This window comes from Theobroma cacao, chromosome 4 (assembly GCF_000208745.1).
Source record: "Theobroma cacao cultivar B97-61/B2 chromosome 4, Criollo_cocoa_genome_V2, whole genome shotgun sequence".
NCBI lineage: Eukaryota > Viridiplantae > Streptophyta > Magnoliopsida > Malvales > Malvaceae > Theobroma > Theobroma cacao.
In genome coordinates this window covers 31,184,647-31,197,796 of record NC_030853.1, presented here as the reverse complement: position 1 = coordinate 31,197,796, position 13,150 = coordinate 31,184,647, and the positions used below count along the sequence as shown (strand labels likewise).

Sequence of the window (13,150 nt, the reverse complement as noted above, 5' to 3'; positions counted from 1 at the left end):
TTACCTTACTGTAGTTCTACATTAATAAAGTCCAACTCAATAAGATTCAAAGTGAAAGAATTACCAAAACTTAATTATCTTCCCTCTTGAGGCAGCATAGAAAAGTTCACATACAACATTCATTATATATGCAAATGTTATGTCTAAAGGTAACGTCCCCATCATGATTAAATTACCATGATGATCTTGAATCATTGATATCAAACGTTACCTTATCAAAGTTCCATGCCAATAAAGTTCAAAACCAAAGAATTTCCAAATACTTAACTATCATCCCTCTCAGGTCTTAATCACCCTTTTTCCCTACGTACAATATTGGTAGATGAATCCTTTTTCTCTCATCAGTAGCAATCCCTTTGCCTTCCTTAGTCAAGACATAAGGTGATTGCAACTTTCCTACTTACATTCTGATGAATCTTTTCCCTGCAACAGCTTTTTCTAAACTGAAAAAATATGGTATGTTAAATCTTTATCTTTGCTCTCCTATCTGTTGTTGAAGCTTCCAAAAGAGATTGTCGGCTAAGCTCGGCGCCACAATGCTAAAGTCCGAGTCACTCAGATGTTGTTATTCAGTTTGTTGTTTCTTGCGGTTAAATATATTCGCTGTTAACCGACCGCATCTACTCGAAATGGGGGCAAAGCAGAACCTCTATGCGAGTATCCCATGTGAAAAGGGCTAGGGGCAGGGGGCTGAGGGAGAATATATATATGAATTATCATCAGCATCCTCAATCATGCAGTTTATACTTACAATTGCTTTGGTGTTTTTTTGTGATTTACCTGTTTCAAATCACATCCCGAAGCTGTTGTTTCAAAAGTAGTCCTGCAGTTTATCATTGCTCTCTGTTTTGTCCTTTTAACCCCCCCATTCAAACATTTTTCTAGCAGCAGCTTTTGACGTGGTGGAATCTCCATAGGGCGAGAGCATTGATTTTCCACGCAACATGGAAGAAGAAAAGATACACCATCATATCAAATATTATCTACAGTACAAAACAATCACATATCTTTTGAAAACTCCCTTTTCTCATATATATGGACTGCGCTTTAGAAAAATAAATAAATAAATCTATCTTTATATTTTTTTTCTTTGTTAAACCAAAAGATTATATTAAATATCATGAGTGACATGAACAAATTGTTCGATTACTATACTGATCATGTTACATCGATTTTTTTTTCTTTTTAAAAGGTAATAAATTTCATAAATAGTTAAAAATTAAATTATATTAATGTCAATTTGAGTTTACTAAGGATTCTTAATAGCATCACAATCTTTACTCAACATACAATGAAAAATATCGTCTTATTGAGGAAAGAAAAACTAACTAGTAGTGTTGGAGTGAAAATTATGTATTTACTTTGATTTTTGTATTTTGGGTGAGTTTACTAGATAATATTATATTTCTCTAATTGTATGTGTATCTTAATTTTATTCAAATATTAATAACTGTATTTTTTTAATAATAATAAAATTATTCTATTTGATTGAGAAAAAGATAATCTTGAATTCTTATTGCTCATCAAGCTAGGGATCTTGAGGTAATTACACATCATTTTTTTATTTATTTATAGCATACTAAACATTAGCCCTTAGTACATATATATTTATATGTACTTCTATTTTAGCCTTTCAATTACTACTGAAATAATTAAAAAAATATTATGCCAAAATGCCATTGGTTATATTCATCCCCATTAAACAAATCATCTCAACTATTACCAAGTTAGAACTTTATAAATTCAAATCGGTCAACAAAAAAAAAATGAGATAAATAATAAATAAGTTTATTTATCTTTTCATTTAAAATTAATTGGAGAATTAAGACCATTAGTTTTTCAGAGAAATAAGAAAAAAAGAATTTTTTCAAATTAATGAAAATAAATATATTTTCAACCAAATTTCAAAGCATTTTTGTTTTTTTTTTTCCTAATCTTAACTACTTGCATTTCTTCGGTGAAAAAGTAAAATAGGTAAAAAGGTGAAAGATTTTAACCCAAAAACAAAAATGATGATTACAATCAGTATCAAGTACGGTGTTCCACAAAAGCCAAAAACCTGTAGCCTAATGATAACTGGACACGTGGATTACACCCATCCAATCAAAAGTCCCAGCTGTACGTTTCAACAAATAACGAAGACGACTCAGGCTGGATCAGAACAGCATCATGATCACGTGACACGCCAGACTCAACGCCGCCGTTCGTAACGCCAACGGTAACGTTACCCTGTTCAACGCCGCCACGGTACACGGCGCACATTCTCTTCCTCCTCCCCGATCTCTGCCGTTTACGGCGGATGGTGAAGGATGATATGGCGCTGCCTCTAGAGACGCCATCACTGCAACTGGATGTAGCTGGATTATCTTGCACCGTTGGATGAATGGAGTGGATTGATTGTACAGGACACTCCTGCCACTGCAGAGTTTGCAGGTCTTGCTTGACTTGATCCAGCGATAGTGCAGAATCATCGTACGGTGGATAATCGTCCTTGAGCGTTGAGCGCTGCGGCTTTATCAGATCAATGGTGCTCAACGCTTCGTACAGGTCAGCCTGAGAGACATGAGTTAACGAAAACCGATTTATTCGCGAGAAAATTTACCTTGCGGCGCTTGTGAATCTTCTTGAATCCGTGCATGTAGATGATCTTTTGTGAACATATTTCAAAACGTGAGAAATCAGAGAAACAATTGAAGGAAAAAATTATTTAAAAAAAAGGAAAAAAGAAGAAAAAGAAGGTGGTAGGCTTTTCTTTTTAATCAATTATTTTTCTTTTGTCAGTTTTCTTCTAATCATTGCTCTTTTCTGAGACGGACTGTATATCTTTTGTTAGTTTTACTTTTTTCTCAGGTTTGTTATGGAACCAAACAGAAAAACAAAAGGAAAAGAATAACTAGAGATTTTCTTTGTCAGTCTCATGATTTTCTTTTCCCGGGTACCAAATGGACGAGAACACAAAAGAAAATGAAATTGGAAATCGAAATGGAAATGGAAGAGAATAGTAACCTTATTAAGCTGCTGGTAACTGAAAGCATCATCGTAAGGATTCCCAAGGAAATGCTCGTAATCTTCGAGCTTGATCTCCGTCTTTCATCACCCTCCCTCTCATTCGTCCCTCCCTTCTCTCTCTGTAAAACCTCTGCTACAGTGTGAAGTTCTTTATCTTGCCTGGTTTTCTTACAAAGCTATTTAATAAATTTTTAATTTTTTAATAAATAAAAAAGTGAAAAAACCGTCTTCAATCAAATAAGATCATAAATGCTAGAATGAAAGAAACAAAATAAATAATTATTAAAGAGAAAAAAATTAAACCAAAAAAAAAAAGATGAATGTGAAAATATATAATTTTTTTATAAATTTTTAAATCATTAAAACGTAAAGTAAGAATATAGAAAAATTCAATTAACTATTTGTTACTATAAGGTGTCATTTTTGAAAAAATTTTGATTTGTATTTTATCTAAAAATTGACTTTGTAACCTTATTGTTTTGAAAATATAATGTGTTTATGGGAATATAATATTAGGTTATTTAATTAATCTACCACAATCATTCTTCAATTTTGTTGCACATGTTTAAACTAATTAATATTTAACTAACTATATAGTTACTCTAAATTAGCTCAATAAATGCTTAAACTCGACTTATTCATTATCAAGTTAGTTCAAATTCAAATAGAAAGTGGAGCCAAGTTTAAGTATCATAATACTTAGAGCAAATTGTGAGCCTAAGCTATTTGTTTTGTTTTTAAGTATAATATATATTTATAAAATTTATCTAAAATTTTTGAAACTCAAAATTGAATCGAAATTTAAATATTAATTCACTATTTTAATGATTGATGATCAAATTTAATTAAATCAAGCTCAAATAGTTATGACTTTAAGTATAAAAATAAAAGAGTTGATCACGTTCCAATAATATATCAACTCAATTACATCTCTAACCCAATTACATAAATTTTTTCATGAACAAATTATTTTTATTGGTACCCCACAATTTTGTAAACAAATCATGCCATACTTAAAATTACTAAAAAAATAATTTATTGTGTTTTTTAACAAAAGAATGCATATATACATTATCATTCAATTACAAAATATCATTACATAAATGTATAAATATAAATATTTAAAATATTTTAAAAATGTTCAATTTTTATATTTATACATTTACAAAATAATAATATTTAATTCATTATATTATATAATATAATACATCAAATATATACCTTGAAAAAATATTTTTTATTGCTTCATTAATAGTACTAGTAAATTGAATCCTACTCAACACTAAGATTTGGCCCCACGGGAAATCAAGAAACTCCAGCCGTTCGATCACCTTCTCTACCGTTTCAAAAACTAAATCTGTAAACAACATTATCGTCCAGCGAGGCAGCCAGCCCATTCAAATTCTTCCGAAATGAGTTTCGCGCTTAAAAGAACAAGGAGAGGGACAGACGTGTAAAGCAGAGAACAGGCAAACGCCGTCTCTCCATCCCGCCAACATCAAGCTTCGGACGCGATCACAACCTTCGCTTTCGACACGCAGACGCAAACTGGCACCGCCATTTCCAGCGAGGAACTGCTCTACCGTGGTGGCCCACCACCACCGAATACCACCAAAAAATCCATCACCTAATCTCTGATTAGAAAATATTAAAACCAAACGCCGCTGAAAGTCTTATTCAAATTACACCTTCGAACAAGTGGCCCAGCTCGATCAATTTCCAAAGCTTTCATTTCTATTAAGCAGCATAATTCGAATTTTGCAGAGCTGAGTGTAAAGTTAGTCATACTTTAAAAATCTTGGTTCAAGCAAGGCTATGGATCTGCTTTGCTGTGATTAAAACTAAGTTTTTCTGTTCTTCTGTTTGGGTATTTGAAGCTTTTGAAATTTACAGGATTTCTTTGTATAAAGAAGCTAAACTTTCATGGCAATGATAAAAGCCTCAGGCTCTGTTAATTCAAACCAAAAAGAAGAAAGGGCCAACTCGTACAAGTGTCACCACGATTCTCTTCTGCAATATATTTGTTCTGGTGATTTTATTGTCGTTAATTGCCACTCACAGTCATTGGTTACAAAGGTTGGCTATTCCAGTCTAATCCATGTTGCTTGTTCATTTACATCTTTGTCAATTCCTCTGAAATTAATTCACACTTCAATGTCTTGGGAAATGGTTCATTGTTAATTGCAGGTCAAGGGGGCAAACAGGGAGTGGATTGTCAACTTTTGAGGTATTTTTGGTTTTCTGCTAAACTTTTAGGTGATGGGTGTTTTCTTGAACTTATGTTATGCCTTTTGGTTTTGATTCAGCAGGTTAATGATGTGGTAGATTCGAAGAAATATGATCTTCCTGGATATGCTGTTAGTTTGTCAATGTACAAATGCATAAATCCTGTTTAGTTGTTTAAAAGTCCCGTTTTACTAAGTTGAAATCATTTCCCTTCTGTAGGTTCTTAATACTTCAAAAGGCTATCTTACCATAGAACTCTTCAAAGATGGTTGAACTGAGACCGTGGACAAAATTCTTGACTTATGGTAACTCTCCAAGTATCTTTAATACTTTTTGCTTATTGCTATTGATTAGTGGGAACATGATTCATAAGATTTATTTTGTTTAACGGTCAAGAGGAAGAAAAGGTTGTTCGAATCAAAAGCCTTAGCAGGTGATCTATAGTTTTTCGACGCTGTAATTGTAGATTTCCATCTTTCTGAATGCTCCGTTGTACCTTTATTTTGATTTTAAAGAGATAATAAGAGTTTTTTTCTGTTTTTTTTTTGCCTTCTTGCTCGGTTCTTATAATCTTTTGGGAGATGGCTGTTAGAGTTCCTCTTTGTCCTTCATTGCAAAAGAACTTGTTTTTAGCCATTTGGGAGAACTTACATTAGTGGTCATTGGTTAATTTGTCAATCTGTCTACCTTTTGAGTATAATTGTGTCTGCAACCATTTTTATATGCTTGCTGAATATAAGTAGGGGTAGTTGCAACTATGTAATAGCATGATATGTCTTCTTCTCTGGTCAGTATTAGAGTATTACACTCAAATGTTTCTTGTTTCGTCTGATGTTCTCTCAGCAATTTTTAAGGTACAAACACTAAATCTGCTGTTGTTTTAAGAGGAGTCTTAGAATTTTTCTTGTTGAATTGTTTGATACATATGACCTGAATTTGAAAATAAGGTGATTTATTTAACTGAATGCCAATTCAGTCTTCACTTTCTGGAAAAAGTTCCACTATCTTGAACTTTCTGATCCCATGATTGTCCGTTGTGGACAATTAAGATTACTGTGGTGGAATAGAAGACACTTAAATTTTTGCTGCACTGCCTAATATAAGTCAATATCTAAATTCTTTATCAAAGATCCTGAAATTGACTGATTTTGCTGTCAAAAAGGACACTTCAAAGGGATGCCTTTTCACGATGTGATAAAAGACTAGGTGATTCTTGGAGGACATTCACAAGGCCTTGGAGGCACTGAAGACTGGACATCAAAAGGGAAGCTTCACAGTCAGCTGACCACAAGGTCATCTGGAATGTACTTTTGGTTTGGATATTTATTGGCCTTTGGTTTCTTGTTGTCATTCAGATAACTTAAAATCTTTTCTCGTGACTAGCCGGTCCAAAACATGAGGCTTTTATGGTTGGAACTACAAAAGTTAAAGAAGATAGCAAAGCATTTCAGCTATTTATCACAACTGCACCAATTCCAGATTTAAATGATCAACTGTTTGTCTTAGGACGTGTCATCAAGGGTGAAGACGTGGTGCGAGTAGGAACATTTTCTTTGGTTGGTAATCTGGATTTGTTTTGGTGGATTTTGTATGATTTGGCTTATGCTAACACGGAACCTTGTGTGTTTGGCATTTAGGAAAATTGAAGAGATTGATACCAATGAACATTATCAGCCCAAATCTCCAATAGGGATCATCGATGTGACGCTGCAACAGGAAATTTGAGGTTTTCTTTTCATTACCGTATAGATTTGTCTGCATGCATCATGGCCCTCAAAAGAAATGTTGTTGAGATTTCCATCACCAACCTTGTAATGAGGCTGCACCTTTTTTACACTTGAATTCGGTTTCACTTCCCCTATGGTTGTACTCTTTTTCACTTGAAGGGGAAGAGGACCAATGAGTTGTTTCGAGAGTTTCAAGTTCGGGTTAGTAAAGTTTAGGTTTCATATTTAGAGTGCATAAATACAACTTTCGATTAAGTCACATACACATTTTATATCGCCATTCTGTTTATACAATTCGAATTATTCTGAGATGGTATGTTGTATATTTTGCCAGGCTGAGGATATAGTATGCTGATCAATCAATCTGAGACATCACTTGCAATATTATGCTTCAATGGCAATTGTTTTTTCCTGGCCTACTTACTCTCTCTTTCATTGGTTACAAAGATGTAATAACATTGGCCTTGTGATCTAGTATTAATAGAAAGCATTTGCAATTAGATGATGAGATTGAGTTTTCTTCAAGCATTATTTAAGACAATTAGAGGGTTGGCATTGGGTTCATGCTACAGCCAGAAGCGAGATGTGCCTAATGTTGATCATATGCTCATAGCGAAATTTACTCTCTCTGTCTTTAAATGTTTTTCATTTTTTTATTTTTATAAAACTTAAGATAAAAGTTCTGATTTTGACATATTTTATATTAAAATTTGAACTTATTTATAATATAAATGTTCAATGCTTTTTAATGTAAAAAATAAAAATATGTAAAATAAATTTGTAATATAAAAAAATAATAGTCAAAATTGAAAATTCAATTTACAAAAGATAACATAAAAGGACAAAAAAAAGGGCGGCTATTTTTAGTTCAATGGAGAAATCCAAATCGCTAAAGGGCTTGAATGTCATCCAAGCCCATTTCGTGTTTTTCGTTGATAGAGCTTACGAAATGAAGCGTATGCTCGAGTTTACCCAATTATTTCTCGCCCTAGTTTTCGCAACCCCTCCAAACCGCGCCAAAACACACGAAAATGACAAAGAAAACAAATTTGTAAAAGAAAAAAAAAAGTACACTTTCTCAAAATTCCCTCCCAAAACGAATTTAACAAGTTGCCTCACCGTTTAGATTCTGTAGTAATTCTCCGATGACTCTCTCAAACGGAGCTTCGCTAATGGAAATCGATAACGATCAAAAACAAGAAGAAGAAGATGAAGAGGATCCGTTTCTCGCGTTTATCGATTACGCGAGGTCGGTGCTATCCCCCGATGAAGACGACGATCCGAGTGGAAATGAAGCGGGTAATAGTGGGCCCGGATGGAGCTGGACCGTGTCTCGGATCCTCAAAACTTGTATTTCTTACTCAAGTGGAGTCACTGCGGCTATTCTGCTCTCCGATGTCTCTCAGGTACCGCACTTACTGTACGGTTTTTTTTTTTCAGTTTTACTGATTTGCTTCATCTAGTTCCCTACAAATTGAAGGTTAGGAAATGAAATGAAGTAAGGAACTAACTATTTCACGGTTTAATTATTTTTGAAAATCTAGAATGATCGAGTAGAGTTCATAGTCTCATTCTCTTGCTTCCTTTGAGTTTTCCTGTTAAATTTATCGATCTATTATGAGCTATTTTTAGTCGTTTAGATGATTGTTACATTAATAAAAGGAATCGAAATTCTTAGAACTTTAAATTTGTGATCGCTGTTTCCTTTCGTAGCTATAGCCTATAGCTTATTGATCCAGAGTTCTTTTGATATATTTGAATTTCTGTTGGTTGTTTTATTAAATCTTTGATCTGTTGATTGTTTCCAAGGCGTGGAGTGAGCAACGCAGGGCAGGCGCTCCGAAGAGAAGGCCGGAGATTATAAATCAGCTGAAAAGGAAACATAGGAGAACGAAGCTTCCGAACATGGTTACAATTGACTCTATATATGAGAAGAATTTCTTGTCCTTAGGTAGCGTTTTGGAAGCTGTGATTGTGGACGCTTTTGTTCTCCCAGGTAGCTACTCACAATTAGAGCTTCATGTCGATGATGCCAATCAGTATTGATGCCTTTGTTTTCATTTTCATTGCTAACTATCTCTTTTGTTTTAGGCACTAACATTTACATGCTTACTTTGGGGGATTATTGGAGTTCCAAAACCATTGATCTTTATCTTCATCGTAGGTAAGTGTATCAAGTTGCTCGTTTGGATATGCATGCCTTATGCATGTACAGCTGTTTTCTTGTGTACATTGGATGTAATCTATGAATTCACAGTGATGCCAATAAGTTTGTGAAATTATCTCTTTGTAGATACTATGACTTGGTGGATAGTCCCAATGGGATTTTGAAGAAAGAGAGGGAGGTTTTTGTCACAGGTTGCTATCTTCGAACTGCCAGAGAAGGATCTGGTAGCCCACGGTTATTGCCAACGGAATATCTTGTTATATTATTGGATGAGGTAACTTTCTAAGTGTGATTTATGATTTTCAATGAAAATATATGATCAAAGTATGCCAAAGTTCTGAACAATACCTGATTTTAGGAATATTCTTTGCTGTCAACGTTTCTTTTTCTCCTTTTGTGGGAAGGTTAGAAGTTCTTTTTGTTTGTTTTGCAGGATCTGGATGATGATGCGATCCTGATAGGAGCGCAGTTTTGCTCAGATTCTTTCTCCTCCATTTCTCTTGATGCAGTCAAGAATGATGTTTCTTATTCATTATATGCTAGGTCAGATTAGATAATCTGTCCTTTTTATTTTTTATTTTTTTTCATTTTGTGTATCTCTTTTAACTTTAATTCAATGGTATGCTAGGTTTGGTGTTGCAAAATAGGTTTGACTTAATTCCCACCTGATTTGGGTTTCTGTTTTCTTATTAAGTAATCTGTAACAAACCAAGAATGATTACGTCAGGCTCATTGCTTTAACAATTCATGAGTGGGTGTTGAGTTATGGCTATTGTTTCTGAGGGATATCTTTTTCTTTTTATCTTCTTGATAGGATTGAATCTATTGGATCACTGGAAATTCTGGGAAAATGTGGTAGTTTACAGAGGAAGCAAATTACTCTTGTTGATAATGATGGAGTAAAACTAAAATTTCTTTTGTGGAATGAGCAGGTAATCCTAGCCAATCTTTTCAGGTAATTCTTGCACTGGAAACTATATTGATGTTGCTTTTTCTTGTATTCAAGTTTATGACACAATATTTTGCAGTGTTGGAAGCATGCTTGCACTGGATAGACCATATATTGCTAGTTCAGCAGATAGTGCTGTTGAAACAAGTGATGAGCTTTGTCTAGAATATGGGACTGCAACACAATTATTCTTAGTACCTTTTGTTCACCATGAGGAACAAGTGAGTTATCTATTATCATGTGACCAGATTTAATTGTCATTTAGAATATAGAGTTAACTTCTGTTTGCCTCAGGTTTGTCTATCATCAACGCAAAATTGTAATCAAGGATCAAGGCTGCATGCTGCAGTTGATCCCACTCCAGGTCCCAGAGTTTCTCAAGTGATCGTGCCCTGTGATTCTCAAGGGTCTATTGACTTCAGTAATTATCCTTTTCAGGTTAGTTCATTTTCCTCTGTTTCAGAAACCACAAATATTGGCCTTTTTAATTACTCAAATGCAATAGTATAGATCATTTGAAATCCTTGTTCCACAGCTGCTTGCCTCATGATATATGTTGTTATGCACTGATTTTGCATTTAATTGCATAATATTAGTCTCTCACATTTTTCCAAAGTTTTGCAGTCATTTGTAGCGGACCTCCGGGATAAGATGACTGGCATCAGTCTCTACGGTGTGGTTACAGACATATTTCGGGAAAGAAAAACTGCAGAAGTTATTTTCTCATTAAAAATTGAGGATGTGACTGGAGCAATTTGGGCAAAGCTACATTTCTCTCAATCTTGGTACCACAAGATTTACTTAAATTTATGGAATTATAGCAGTCGTTCTATCACTTGCCCTTCTTATTCATTGCTTTATAATACACTTATCAGGTCATTGGGAAGAGTAAGCCCTGGACACATGGTGTATATTTCTGGCTTGACGTGCTCTAAGACAAAACAAAATTGGTGAGCATATATGAGAAAAGTTATCAATCTATCTTAATACTGTCTGTCCAGTTAAGACTAGTTGACATTTGTACATCATTATATATAGTTCTTATTCACCTGAACTGAGGTTTATGGTTAATTTGCTACTTGCCCAATGTTTAGGACCATCTTGTAAGCATCTCGTAATGTGGCTGCTTGTTTTGCTTGACAGCTTTGAAGTATCATGGTTTGAGAAGGATGTTGGAGCTTCTTTCATCAACCTTAGTTGCTTGCCAGCATTACTAAACTCGTCATGTCTTCACAAGCTATCACGCCTTTCTGATCTCTCAAGCAAGAGGAGCTCTATGCATGTATGGATTGCTGATGATGTTGGTTTCTTGTTCATGTATACAATTTCAACTTTCAAATGCTACCAAACTTTTTGCTTCTTTCATGACAAAATGGAATTGGTCCATTTCAATCATGGTTGTACATCTCATGTGGGCATGAATTAATTTCTACATCCTAATTTTTCATTTGCTAATCCTTTTTTTTACTGTTTCAAACATATGTTCAGATATGTCGAGTTTGGGTTGATCAAGTTGATCATTATCATGTTACTACAAGATTTTCACATGCTTCATGTGGGCATTTTGTTAAAGGAATGCCTAGCGGCGTAGTCAAATGCAGTTTCTGTCACTGTAATTGTGATGCTGAACTTGTGCGTGTTTTCTACCTGAAAATCACCCTTGCAGATGAGACCGCAAAAATTTTTGCATGGTGTACTGGTCAAACTGCAATGGAGTTGCTTCAAATATCACCTGATGAATTCTGTGAGTTGCCTGAGGTAATGCCTGAAATCACTAATGTAATCACATTTTCTTAGGCGCAGATTAGATCTTCTAGTATGCAATTATCATGCTGTTGCATATCAGAAATTAGTTATACTTGGTAACTTATTATTGCTATAGATTGACTTTTACAAACATAATTATTGCTTGCGAAGGCATAAGTTTGGGCTAATCGATGAATGTGGGATCTGCCCCATTCAATAGTAACTGCATTTTACCATCATAAGACGAGGATTCCTCTGATGACATTCTGTTTTATAACTTGGCACCTATAATTTCAGGATGAGCAAGTCATGTATCCTTCTTCACTAGAGAACGAGAGGTTCAAGGTTGCATTAGTGAATTGCAAGAGGCAAGGATATGGAGCTTCTGACAGTCTAACCCCAGAGGCTGATGCAGTTTCATGGGAGATCACTCGTGCACTCAAGTATGAATAGGGCTTTGTTCGTGCGGAGAAGGGAGAAAGAAAGGAGTATCGTACGTGCGTACCAGGTTCCCAATACAAGAAAGACGGGGATCGGAAGCTGAGAGTTCTGCTTTGAATTGCTGCTTGCCTTGATCAATATGAAGAGTGATATATCTGCAATTTCATGATAAAAATAAAAATTGGCATGGTTACAGATCTACGGCTTGCAAAAGGATGACATACACGGAGGCTCGTCCTTCCCTACAGTATCTATCTAGGTAAGTTTTAATTCGATATTAAAGGTTAGGCGTTGCTTTATGCATGTAAGAACTCTGCTTTTGCCGCCTAGAATATTAATATAAGGGGATAGGATTAGGCGGAGATAAAGGTGAAACGAACTTGCAGTCCTACAAAACCCAAAGCCAACGGCAGACCACGAGTCCTTATTATATTGCGTATACATTAATATACGTGTGTGTACGTGTTACGATATCTCACGTACGGTAGGAAAAATAAATTGATTTTATAAACATAGATGTTGTTTATTTTAATAACTTAGTTTTTTAGTTTTTGGGAAAGAAGATAATAATTCTATGACAAGTGATATTAGTCCTAATTTGAGTTCAATTTTAATATAATCTCAAGCATATCATTAGTAATAGAGATGCTGCGAATGAGAAAAAAAATTACAAAATCCTCATTAGATAAAAAATAAATCTTAAATTTATAAACGTAGATATTATATACTTTAATAATTAGTGTTTTAAGAAAAAAAAATTATCTTGTATTACGTGTATGAGATACTTGTATCTATTTATAAACAAATCTATTTTATTAGCAATAAAGTAAATTGATTTGAGTTTGGATTAGATCGTTTTTGGTGTTTAATATACCTTGAGCTCTT

The 13,150-nt window shown here is 34.4% G+C and overlaps 3 protein-coding genes across 5 annotated transcripts; 2 read left to right on the top strand and 1 right to left on the bottom strand.

The window, feature by feature from the left end:
* LOC18603644 lies at positions 1,972-3,161 on the bottom strand. The gene is made up of 3 exons (XM_018119292.1): positions 3,007-3,161; positions 2,603-2,647; positions 1,972-2,553 (listed from the first exon to the last, which is right to left on the bottom strand). Exons 2-3 carry the CDS (start codon positions 2,636-2,638, stop codon positions 2,104-2,106), a joined length of 486 nt encoding a protein of 161 aa, XP_017974781.1. The 5' UTR covers positions 2,639-2,647; positions 3,007-3,161; the 3' UTR covers positions 1,972-2,103.
* On the top strand, positions 2,983-7,427 carry LOC18603643 (peptidyl-prolyl cis-trans isomerase CYP21-4). Its single transcript, XM_018119141.1, is given in 9 exon segments — positions 2,983-3,063; positions 4,949-5,085; positions 5,197-5,236; positions 5,316-5,366; positions 5,455-5,538; positions 6,388-6,526; positions 6,622-6,774; positions 6,875-6,961; positions 7,297-7,427. Coding segments are annotated over 8 exon segments (771 nt in total). The 3' UTR covers position 6,961; positions 7,297-7,427.
* LOC18603642 lies at positions 8,008-12,695 on the top strand. Of its 3 annotated transcripts, none has more exons than XM_007035724.2 (13): positions 8,008-8,368; positions 8,772-8,958; positions 9,054-9,126; positions 9,256-9,403; positions 9,563-9,672; positions 9,944-10,084; positions 10,158-10,299; positions 10,373-10,516; positions 10,703-10,863; positions 10,954-11,028; positions 11,222-11,360; positions 11,567-11,836; positions 12,122-12,695. In XM_007035724.2, the coding sequence occupies exons 1-13, from the start codon at positions 8,108-8,110 to the stop codon at positions 12,275-12,277; spliced, it is 2,007 nt and encodes a 668-aa protein (XP_007035786.2). In that variant the 5' UTR covers positions 8,008-8,107; the 3' UTR covers positions 12,278-12,695. The 3 variants fall into 3 exon arrangements, with proteins under 3 accessions (XP_007035786.2, XP_007035787.2, XP_017974360.1); XM_007035725.2 differs by having other exon boundaries at positions 11,222-11,378; XM_018118871.1 differs by lacking the exon at positions 12,122-12,695 and having other exon boundaries at positions 11,222-11,395; positions 11,567-11,765.